At 46.0% G+C, this 11,899-nt stretch overlaps 1 protein-coding gene across 3 annotated transcripts; it reads right to left on the bottom strand.

The window, feature by feature from the left end:
• Window positions 1-860: 860 nt before the first annotated feature.
• LOC102691825 (uncharacterized) lies at window positions 861-11,874 on the bottom strand. Of its 3 annotated transcripts, none has more exons than XM_015357215.2 (11): window positions 11,816-11,874; window positions 10,433-10,544; window positions 9,484-9,579; window positions 8,073-8,134; window positions 6,806-6,943; window positions 6,429-6,570; window positions 5,570-5,755; window positions 2,814-2,909; window positions 2,281-2,356; window positions 2,011-2,152; window positions 861-1,495 (listed from the first exon to the last, which is right to left on the bottom strand). In XM_015357215.2, exons 2-11 carry the CDS (start codon window positions 10,522-10,524, stop codon window positions 1,230-1,232), a joined length of 1,296 nt encoding a protein of 431 aa, XP_015212701.2. In that variant the 5' UTR covers window positions 10,525-10,544; window positions 11,816-11,874; the 3' UTR covers window positions 861-1,229. The 3 variants fall into 3 exon arrangements, with proteins under 3 accessions (XP_015212701.2, XP_015212700.2, XP_015212699.2); XM_015357214.2 differs by lacking the exon at window positions 11,816-11,874 and adding an exon at window positions 11,554-11,637; XM_015357213.2 differs by lacking the exon at window positions 11,816-11,874 and adding an exon at window positions 11,268-11,402.
• Window positions 11,875-11,899: the final 25 nt, after the last annotated feature.

Here is an 11,899-nt window from a genome sequence, read left to right as displayed (position 1 = left end):
TACATGGTGTTCTCAATGTGATGAGAGTTCCTGCTCCCTTCTGCTTTTAAAGATTTAATCAACAGCTTTCAACACCGTTGATAATGATATTCTGTTAACGTTTCTATTAACTTCTGTTTTTATCTCACTGCCACAATATCTGAATTTGTCCCAATTGTGCAAAGCTCAGCTCTGGAGTACCACAGGGTTCTTTTTTGGATATCCATGTTAGCTTTTGGGGAATTAATGCAGATGATGACGATCTGTAAATGCATTTTGTCTGTAAACCCAAGGCAGTTCCTAAAGCAGTGTTAATGCTTACACAAGGGCACCAGCAACACGATTTGTCTCGCATATAAAAACCAAATTATCTATATTCTCAGTTTAATATAAACAACACAGATGCTATGTGCATTAGGTCATGGACAATTTTAAGCATCATAAGCTATATAAAACACCTTTGGGAATTTGTAGCCCGCCTTTCAGCAACTCATTGAAAACAGTTGTTTTGATCTAGATTTATGCTTTGATGCCCAAGTGCTACAGTTAAAAATTACGCAGCTAGAATTCTACATGTACTAAGTACTATTGTATCCAGTTTTCTTTGGCTTCCTGTATCCCACATTTCCTATTATACTACAGAGTACTCTACAAATTCTTGCACTGTCTTGCCGCTCATTAATCCTTCCGAACTCCGATACCGTTCCCAAGCCGAGCACAGCACCCAGAAGACCCCGTCCTTCTTCGTCTGCCACCTTAAACCGCATCATTCAGCACCCTCCTTCACTTGTTGATACTCGTTCGACTCCAGGACGGTCTTGGGGACAGATCAGAAACAACAACACCCTCCAATATTAAGTTTCAAGAAAGAGCTCGTGATGTTGTTTGATTCAGGCTTTTAATGAAGAACGTTCCCTAACCATACATCTTGCATTATACAAATGGATCGGGAGAAAGAAGCGGAGAACACGAGGAGGGCAACCGGACAGAAAGGAGTCACTTACGGGAAGAGAAGAGGGAGCTCGTGAAAAGACGAAGATACAGCAGGAGAGAACTCATCCTGAAAAAAAAATGCGCTTGGAAAAGTATTTTTTCTTTTAGGCACTGGGTTATTTTGTACAAAATCTCGTCCTAGAAGCGAAGATTTCACAGCACACTCCGATTCAGAGAAGGAGAAAAAAAAACGCCGAGCTTGTTAAAATCGGTCTGTAAAGTCATGGAAAAAGAGTCATTTTCATCCCGTTCACAACCTAGCCCCGCCACTCTGCGTCCGCTTCCCCGCCTTGCTCCCCTCCAGCGCTGTACTCCTGCGTGACGGCGCTCAGGGTGTCCAGCGCCTGCAGGAAGTCGTGCGGCTCGCAGCCGTACCGCTGGTACCAGTGCAGGTAGGCGCGGGCACGTAGCATGTCCTGGGCACGCTGGCCCACGCGCTGCAGGAGATCCTCCACGCTGCTGTGGTTGGAGCAGACGGTGAGCGAGCGCGAGGAGAGGCTAGGGCTCGGCTCATCCCGGGGGTCTGGAAGCACACGGCATGTCCCGTCACAACACGAGCAAGCCTCGCTCGCACACCCCTGGACAAGTACACCCCATTCCCCGTCACTGCAGCTCCCCGAAATTGGTTTTAATGCACAGTACTTTGCAAAGGTGCTTTTCCTTGAAAGGGACTCTAGATGGGACTCGTCGCCAAATGAAACACGGCTAATTAATACTCCAAACCAAACTCTACCTTCTCAAACCAATCATGACCCTAACCCTAAAACTAGCCACCCATTAGGGCAATGGTTCTGCGCTTTACACAACCATAAACTGATCAATGCCTGCATATCTTCCATGTGACTAAGGATTTTTATTTCATTTTGAAATACATTTCCCACATCCAGTAATAGGTGTGTTGAACAATTTAAATTAATTATAGGCAAAGACTTATCCAGCCTAGAGTGCTAGATTTTTGTATATGTCTCATAAGGAAACAACCTGCAGTGAAAAAATGAAATTAGTGCCGTCATTTACAGTAAGAGGGGGTGTGGTTACCTGTCCAAAAGTCAAGAGGGAAAGGGTTCCAAGAGACACAGCGGTGGCCAAGTCTCAGTTTTTGTGAAACCGCTGGTGCTGTTGACAGGAACGAGCCGTCCTGGTCACCCCGAGCTACTGCAAGGACAGCTCTGCTGTAGTGCTGTAGGCCCACAGAGGTCAAGGGTCAAACGCAGGTCAGGATGGGACAGATGGTAGGAGGCAGTGTGTGCTTGTGGTTAGAGCCGAGGCGCTGGGAGTGAGGAAGGGAGGCAGCGTACCGAAGGATACAGGCTTCCCCGAGGGAGAGTGGCGAGGCAGAGACTGGAGACTAGAAGATGCCAAGCTGTCCCACGATGTATTCCCTCTGATGTATAAAAACCAAGAAGCAGCCATCACTACCTGTGGTCTGCAAAGCACACCTGTATTACCATGTATGTATGAGTCACGAGAATACTTTATACCCAGCTTTTCAGAGCATTCCGAGTGATACTACTGCACAATTAAGCTGAATTTTGGAATTCTGGAGCTGGATTCTGCCACGTACAACCAGGAAGGTGGTCTCAACATCCAAGTGAAGTCAAATATTTCTATGAACGTTTTAAATAAGTTCAATAAATGTGCTTACCTGACATTTATTGAAGTCAAAGAAGCTAGGTTAGTTTAAGACAGTGTTCATTACTCAAGCCTTTGACATTTTGAAAGAGTTCAGCTTTATCTTTTAAAGATTATATGTTGTGCATCATTAATCTTGACAGGCAGGAATCACTATTTTGTGTACGGACTGGCTAGTGCTCAGGACTATCCTGTGTGGTGACCCCTACCTGGAGCAGGCCTGGCCGGTGTGCAGAAACTTGGCTGCCGGGAGAGGGCAGACAGACCTCAGCAACTCCCAGGGCTCCAGCCCCAGACTGAGCCCACTGTAGAGAGACAGAATGCACAACACATTGTTGTAAAAGCACAGAAAGAAGGACATGGACAGCACATGAGTAAAAAAAATGGTGAACTATAAAACTGGTAAGACACAGCACAGTGGTTAGCAGTGCTGCCACGCAGGGCTGGGGCCCTGGGTTCAATTCCTTGGGTGCTATCTGTGTGGAGCTTGTATGTTCTCCCCATGTTCACATGGGTTTCTTCCGGGTGCACCGATACCTGAGACACTCACTGTCCAGAGACAAGCTGGTAGGTTAATGGGCTTCTGGAAAAACTGGGCCTTGTGTGGGAGTGTGCGTCTGTTTGCATCAGTGTCTGCCCTGTGAGGGATAGTGCAAGGTGTATTCTGCCTTGAAACCATTGCTTGCTGCGATAGGCTCCAGCTCCTCTATGACCCTAAATTCTACAGAGCAGTTACAAAACGGAAAATATCAGCACCAATAGTACTAACCCAGTGCTACATACCCACACAGCAGAGAGCAATTACACAACCCAATCCTTTTCTCAAACATCACAGATACTGTACATCTGATGCTGCTGTAAGAGATTTCTCTATTGTCAAGGTAGCACATCCAGGGTTCATCTCTGTACCACCAGCCCCCAGCAGGAAAACAGGAGCAGGTTTCAATTTAGTCTAAAGTCTCTACTTCCAAATTCTACTACAATCGGATATTCCTATACACTTGCCTTGCTCAAGGCTTGGGGTTCTCACTCAGGAAATCGTTAGTAAAAGTTATTTCCTTATAAAGAGCATAAAACATAAACGAGACAGGTCAACAATCATCTTTTGTGTATTGAGTTTCCATAAGAATAATCTCAAACTGCTCCATCTGAAGGGAAATCAACCATATGCTCTACCGTTCTCAAGAGCGGTACACCTGATCTGTAATACTGTATGTTTCCAAGTGAGAACAACATTGTTAATGACTGTATCCCTGAATGCTTATTTGTGAACACAGATTACGAGAGGTCCATACATCGGGTCACCTAGGCAACAGAACCCTAATCGTCCAAGCTCTGCACTCCACCTTCATTTCTACTGTGCGTTGTAAACCAAACCAGCGCGTACAACTGGCAAACTGATTGACATCAAAAGCAGTGACGGCTCTATTGCCATCTGGAGGTTGATATTCTCAGAGTCTACTATGGCAAGTATAGTGAGCAGTGAACTCAAATTTTGAAAATGGGAAATATTTGGTTTAAAAACTGTCAAAAGCAGTCAGTGTGGGACTAGACTAAGGATGAACGAAGAAATGAAGCACCAAATCCAAATGTGAAATCAGAGCCCACATGAGGAAACAAAAAGGAGGTGAAGCGCTTCGGAGGCACTTTTCATTCATACCTGACTCAGTGGATGTGAGGGGGTCACCAGCTGCTCTACTGATCATGTGTGCTCTTTGCTAGCGCAGACACTAGGGGTGCTAGCATCCCACCCATACCACCATATGCAAACATTTCCCCACAGTGAAAGTAAATCCCTACATGCTTGACTCCTAGCAGGAAAACTGTACCAGTTTAGGCTTCCTAAGCTCTCTAATAAAGGGTAGAAAGATGAATTCTATCAACATTAGCTCATCTTCTAATGACTTCTACACTCTTCTGTATTCGCTTAGTATTCTCACTCCGGAAGTCCATATTGATAGAGCGGTAGTAATATTAATATTTTACCAAGTGAAAAGAAGCATGTTAAGAATGTTGTTGTAGCATCTTTCTACATTTATTGAAAGGTTTGATTTAGTTAAAATCTCAAGGGGGTACTTGAGGCAAATAATTTGTTGAAGGGGGTTCAGCTGACAAAAAAAACCCTGATATAGCTCTTTAGAAACAGTTTCAACAAAACCCGATAAGACAATACACCTTGATAAAATTCCCCACATCTACTGCGCTTTGTTGTGACTTCAAACAGTCTATTATGGCAAAACTGCTCCTTTTGAAAGAAGTCCTTTCCTTTCTTCAGCTATTCTACTTCATGAAAGAATCCGTCCTCCACTTAACATTCATGGGTCAAGTGGACATCTATTGTCCGGGACCCACAGCTGAAAACCTCTGCCATCTGCCAGTCTCCCTCTGCCATCTAGTGACCATTTAGGGCAAATGCACCCTTAGGTTTGGCCATCTTAGAGCCAAACTCAGCACTGGGGCAGGAGCTTTAATAACTCTGTGGCAACCTATCCAGCACAGGGTATTGGCAATACCATGCTGTGTCAATGCCCACACACACCACTCCAGCTAGGGAGTATTGAGGGCAGCCGTTAGGCCCACCTGGGACCAACTTATCACTTGGTTCATACTTGGTCCTGGTCCCATATCAGGTGAAGCCAGTTAACTGAGTAGTTTGACGCTACACTAGATAGACAGGCCAAGCAGCATGCTGAAGATACAACATGAATGAGACAGAGGAAGTGTTGTTGATGTATCTTTTGCGTCTTGCCAGCCAAATAAATAAACCGACATCTGACTCCAACGGTGTCTGGACAACGTGCGTTTTACTGGCAGCTCTGGGACACTCGTTCTGTCCATCAGCAGTCTTCCCCCTGATGAGTGTATAGGATATTGGATTTAAACAGCAGACACGGCTTCTAAACCGAGACTGTGCCACTCTCCTCTCCCCATGTCAGCCACCATCCCCGGCCGGTTAACCCGTTACCTTGTGGTGGTAAGACTGCGCACTGGCAGCAGCAGGCCTACCAGGCAGGAAGCCATGCAGGAGTTCATGGCCGCAAGGGAGGCCTGGGGTGGTAGGCCATGGGCTCTGGCAAGACCTCTACCCTGCAGGGTCAAGGCTTGACTCAGGGCCTCATCATTGTGGAACAGGAGCACGCCATCTGCAGACCTGGAGGGGAGAGGAAAAGACACTGACAACCCAGAATGTGGCCCTGACAGGCAGGTCTTGAATAGGTGGTGCGGGTCGACTGTGCAATGCTTACAGCCAGCAGCCATATCACCCTGCAACTCACAGCTACAGTGGGTTGCCAGCTAAGCAGGTATCAGCCTGGTATCTGGATTTATCTGGATGGGAGACCTCCTGGGAGAAACTATGGTGGCTGTTGGAAGAGGTATTATAGGGGCCAGTAGGGGGCGCTCACCCTGCAGTCTTTGTGGGTCCCAATGCCCCAGTATAGTGACTAAACTGTAAAAAGGCACCTGACTCTCCGTGGTCATTAAAACTCCCAGGGTGTTTCTCTAAAAGTGTTGGGGTGTTACCCTGGTGTCCTGGCCAATTGCATTGGCCTTTCCCAATCATGGCCTCCTAATAATCCCCATCCATGAACTGCCTTCATCACTCTGTTCTCCTCCCCACTAATAGCTGATGTGTGGTGTGTGTTCTGGCGCACTATGGCTGCTGTCACATCATCCAGGTGGGGTTGCACATTGGTGGTGGTGAAGGGGAGTCCCCATTACCTGTAAAGCGCTTTGAGCGGAGTGGCCAGAAAAGAGCTATATAAATGTAAGCAATTAATATTACTACAGACAGGTAGCGCACGTACATTATGAACAAACAGTACCTCTGCAGAGCAGCAAGGCTCAGTAGGCTGTTGTAATGCTGCAGGGGGCTCTCCCCATGGTGATGGGGCACCACAGACACCGACAGGATGTGGCCTGCAGGGTACTGCTCACGGATCTCCTCACACAGGCGGGCACCCAGCCCTGCAGGACAGTTCCAACAAAAAGAATTAGGGGAATAGACACTTTCCGTATTCCTCCTGAGGAGCGATATTTACAGCAGTGTATCTTAGGAGCCCCACTGCTCTGGCACGTCCTCAGTCTTTCCTGCACCACACCCTGTCCAGCAGAAGGCTGGGCCACACGTTCCTCCAAGATGCAGTGAGGAGCACGGACTCGGAGGCCAGAGGGGGCACCTCTCACGTTCACTCCAGCCCACCTGCGCCTGTGCCTCCGCTCAGGCTGTGGAAGAGCACTGTGCCACAGTAGCAATCCTTCCTCTCCACCTCTCTGCGCACACTCTCCATCGCCCGCGAGAGCAGGCTGCTCTCCCCCTCAGCCGGGGCACCATGGTACCCTGCCAACACAAGGACAACGGGCACCGAGATTAACGCAGGCAGTCAGCTCCCTGCCCTCCTGATCCTCGGACCCTTAGTCATGATCAGTATGCAAGGAGAAGTAGGCCCACGTGAGACCGGTACCAAAACATACCGTAGCTATTTGTAGCAACAGCGTGCAATCAGTAAAGTCAAAGATGGGAGTTCAGCTTGTACAACAGATCAGACATTGAAACAAATCGCAGGGCAGACAGACACAGGGATGTGGAATTTCTTTAAAAAAAAAAAAACAGCCGTTCTTAGGGGGGGGGCAAATACGGGAAAAATCCATTTGATCTCTGTCCCTGCTCCACAAAAAGCACACACATTATTTTTATTTGCGAACACACTGAATTGATATTTGATCATTCCCCACGAAGACGGTTTCATTTTCATCTAGGCAGAGAAAGCAGCCAACTGCAATTTCCGCCCTCCCCAATGTCTGGTCTGTTGTATGAGACGAACCGCCACCTTTGACTTCTTTACCGACTGCACGCTATTGCTACAAATAGCTACTGTATGTGTTTTGATAGCCTACTTCTCCTTTAAAACTAACCATGACAAAGCATCTGAGCAGGACTGAAACACTGCTTTCATCAACTGTGCAGGGAGCGGATTACTGCTACCAGCAGCAGCAGTATCATTACAGGCATGGGATTTTCCTTTTTATTACAGAGATCCTAGAACTGTGGAACCTAACCTGGAAACAGCTCATACAAGATCTTTGGGCCAATCCATTATCCAAAAGCTACTTATTGCTGGTAGGAGCTGAGGCAGCCCAGGACTTATTAAAGAAGCTCAGGGCACAAGGCAGGAGGGGAACCGCTGTCATCTCCATTTGAGATCTTCAACCCATGGTCCTCTGAGCCCAAGTCCAGAGTTCCCAGTATGCCATGCGGTCTCCATGCTGGTGGTGGCATAAGGACTGAAGTGTCTCCGTCTTAATCAGATCAACAATCTTAATGCCAACACTTTTTACAACAATGTATACCCTGGCACCTGTGTATTATTTCTTGCACTTGTTCCTTCAAAGGGCCAAAAAAGTAGAATAATAAAGCAGCATCACAATCCTCCCCTCCCTGCTCTAAGTACAGCAGTCTGATCTCTCACCATATGCCCAATTACTGCCCCGGCCACCTTGTCCCGCAATGATGTTCGATTCCCTGAGGCTCCTGAAATGACAAAGGGACACAGCTATCTAGCACCTTTCACAATGTGGCCATCACATGGCACTGAACAGGCTGCGGGGGTCACCGAGATGCTGTGCCTGGAGGAGAGAGGTGTCAGATTCTCACCAGGCTCGTCCGCAGAGAGCTGTACAAGTCTGTGGACTACTCTACCTGCCACAGCTGGAGCAGTGCAAGCAGCGAGAGGCCGCCCTGGAGCCGACAGTATCCTGACAAGGTTCAGTATGAGCCTTGAGGAGCTGAACGGCCACTTCTGTTTTCAGAGGCCTGTCACTTTTCAATCAACATTTCTTTTTTAAAAAAAGGGTAAACAAAAAGATGACCAGTTACATATTTTCTCGGATTCCCTGTGCACGTAGGGTCAGAGGTGTGTGGATCCGAAGAGCTACTGGGGTCCAAGGTATCATCGGATTCACTGGATTCACCCAATGCATGATAGCTCCCCCCCCGAGAGATTTCTAAAGTAGCTCCCTGGTTAACAAATTGATCGAGGGTTTAACAAAGTCACAGCACAGTTCAGCAAAGCTTTGAAACGAGTTTTAATTGGTTATGGAAAAGGCCATTTCCAGAGACCAAAAAGGAATGCACAAAAGTGCGTTTTCCTGTAATGTTCTGCACTTCGAGCAGCTTTTATACTTTAAACCAGCGTTCCCAACCAGGGGTTCATGAACCCCCTAGGGGTTCGTGACAGTACTGCAGGGGTTTAGGGAGTTCGTAATGGAAATGTCAACCAAATTAAATCATCCAATTAATAAATAAAAATCTAATAATAGGAATAAGAAAACACAACAGTAGTAATATTAATATTTTACAAAGTGAAAGGAAGCATGTTAAGAAGGTCGCTGTAGCATTTATTGAAAGGTTTGATTTAGTTAAAATCTCAAAGGTACTTGAAGCAAATAATTTAATAAAATACTCCCATGTATAGTACTATGATTATTTCTGACAATAGTTATCCCTGCCTTCCAGATACTCCAAAACGTCATGTACTCTCTCTGTAAATATAACAGGTGTCTACCTGTCTATCAGACCTCACAAATCAAGTTCTACAGTGAGGAAAGGAGACTCAGGAGGAGTGGACAGGGGCAGCCTGCCATCACTCCAGGGCTGATGGAAACGGAGGTCACGGACATCCGACTGGTAGCAGTTGATTCAACACGACAAGCACAAGTGAGCCGAGCCCAGCCCTGCCCTTTTTAAAAAAAAATTCAGCTATTTATTCATGTTACAGCCCAGCCTTGAATTATCCGCACGGGAATAACCTAGGAAAATCTCCACCTCATCAGTTTAAGCCGATCCCAGGCAGCTCCGGTGAGGAGGGAGGACTGACTCACCCGCTTTTCACCAGCTTCTGGGTCCTGCGCAGGACCTTGGGTTCACTGTCCACACACACCGCGGCCAGCGATCCATCACTGCTGCAGAACGGGTACCTGCAGGTGTTCAAGTGTTTGACACAGCACATTAAAGCACACTACTGGACACTGGTCATCTCACCACCCTCTGGTATGTGCCGTTACCAAGGCACAGGTTTCCCAGTACTGCAATTTTATAGGTAAAACAGCTGTTATATACTGCATTTTAACACTCATCAAAGCTAAAACCTTTCTCTTCCACTTTTACTAATGCAAAGCATTATCAGCATAAAACAGGAACAAGTGAAGGTTAATTCCATGCTGAAAAGTAGAAAGAAGAAACATTGTGGCACACCAGAAGAAGGCTCTACAGCCAAAAGACATTTCTTCCAACTACTTTTCAATGTAGAATTAACCTTTACTTGTTCCTTGGCATCTATCGCATGGCAAACCAGCTCCCCACTCAAACATAAACACATTTAACCATCACTGTAGCACATAACTAGGTGGACGGGTGGCAAAGAGGCTGGCATTGCTGCTTTAATGCCCAGGGTGCTATCTGGGTGGGGTTTGTACGTTCTTCCCAAGTACGCATGCGTTCCCTCCCAGAGTCTAAAGACATGCTGGTAGGTTAATTGGTCCTGGTGCAAGTGTGTGCATGTCTGCGTCTGTATGTGCCCTGGTATACCAGATACACTGGTATCTTGCCTTGTACCGTTACCTCCCAGAAAATTCTCTGGCTTTCCCCCAGGACCTTGTACTGCATAAGCAGATTAAAAAAATGGAAGAACAATTAGACAACACAAGCTAGTTGAGAGAAACAGAAAGAAAAAGGGGAATGTCTGAGATGAGGAGAGACAGCTGGAATTGGGACAGGAGAAAGGATGAAAGAGAGACACAGCCAGGAGATGGAAATGAGCTGTAAGCTCACCTGTCCTTGCTGGGCCTCTCAGAAACCCATCTCCACCACTCCAGGCCCAACTGGTTTCCACACTGACCCACATGGAGCCACACAGCAGACATGCCTCTTCACAAGCCTCACCCTGTGAAGACGGGAAGAGAGATACAATATGAAATACCAACAGGAATCAGGTTTGCTGTTGTGGACACAGGAACTGACCACAATAGCTAACAGCTCCGTTAACTGAGATGGAAAACCAAAGATGGAACTACCAATGGTTAGGATAACTCAAGTTTGAGCAAACTGCAAGTTCTTGTAAGTAAGCCACCACCCAAAGAGATATTTTAGGAGGCTTATAAGTGTCTTATATTGGCAAACCAAGAAATTCTTATCGTTTATTCTGTCTCCTCAATTTGGACTCGCCCATTTACAAATTCTCACCTATAGCGACACCTGTACCAACACTATCACATCCTTATCCTAAACTATTATTACCCGCTCGAGACAAAAAGTCAAGCGGCTTTTAAATTTAGTCGTGTAAACGGCGATCAAAAATATGACTTTATAGAAAACTGATCCTAGTTGAAAAGGTATACGCTCCAAATTAAACACGATCATGTATAATCAGCTCGTAATACAGCAAAGAGAAAAACGTTTTCAAACTTCATATACAACGGGAACTCTGAACTATTTAACATTGTCATACCACTACATTTGTTCATGGCGGTGTTCATCAATCTCCACCTTTTGCTTTATAATGAAGCTCCAACCCTTATTAACAAAACTACTTACTGTACAGCTACGTAAAATACTGGACATGCAGGTTTGTTTATCTTAGTAACGACAACGCCAGCGGCCTACATACCTGAATGTTGCTTTTTTTGCCAGATAGATTAAAAAATAAAGTTGGACTAAATCAAGTACATCCATTTAATCCTTCTGAGCACAAACACTCAATGCATTATCGTAGTCTGAGACGCGAACCGAGTTTTTTTTTATCGCAGGGTGATGGCTTTATACCATGTTACAGATTAGGGGGAGGGTGTTTTTCAGCTCTGATTGTCGGGTAGGAAGTTATATTCTTTCAGTTTCCGTTTCACAGGGAGACGCAGAAAAAAGGAGAAAAAGAGTGAATTGAAAAAAAAAATCACCAGCGTGTCTTTCCCTTTGGACCTTCTCCGTGACTTTGAAGACAAGCAATTTATTCACTAAAATCTAAAAACAACAAGAAGAATAACTACATCATGCTGGCGGTAGCAGATTTTTTAATAAATAATAGAATATAGAGCACTGTTTAAGCATTTGTGCTCTTTTAAAGAGGAAAGCTTTTGGCGAGAATAACATTCCTGCTCTGTTCTCTACACACACACACGGCCGGACCCCCCTTTTTCTGCCCTGATGTAACAACTCGACCTGTGGAAAGAGTGCCGATCTCGTCATGGCGTGAGGTTGTCCAGGGAGGAGAGGAGGAGCTGCCGCGGGTAAATTCTATCAAAT

This window comes from Lepisosteus oculatus, chromosome 10 (assembly GCF_040954835.1).
Source record: "Lepisosteus oculatus isolate fLepOcu1 chromosome 10, fLepOcu1.hap2, whole genome shotgun sequence".
Taxonomy (NCBI): domain Eukaryota; kingdom Metazoa; phylum Chordata; class Actinopteri; order Semionotiformes; family Lepisosteidae; genus Lepisosteus; species Lepisosteus oculatus.
Note: the sequence above shows the minus strand (reverse complement) of the source record. Positions and strands in the feature narration are given on the sequence as shown.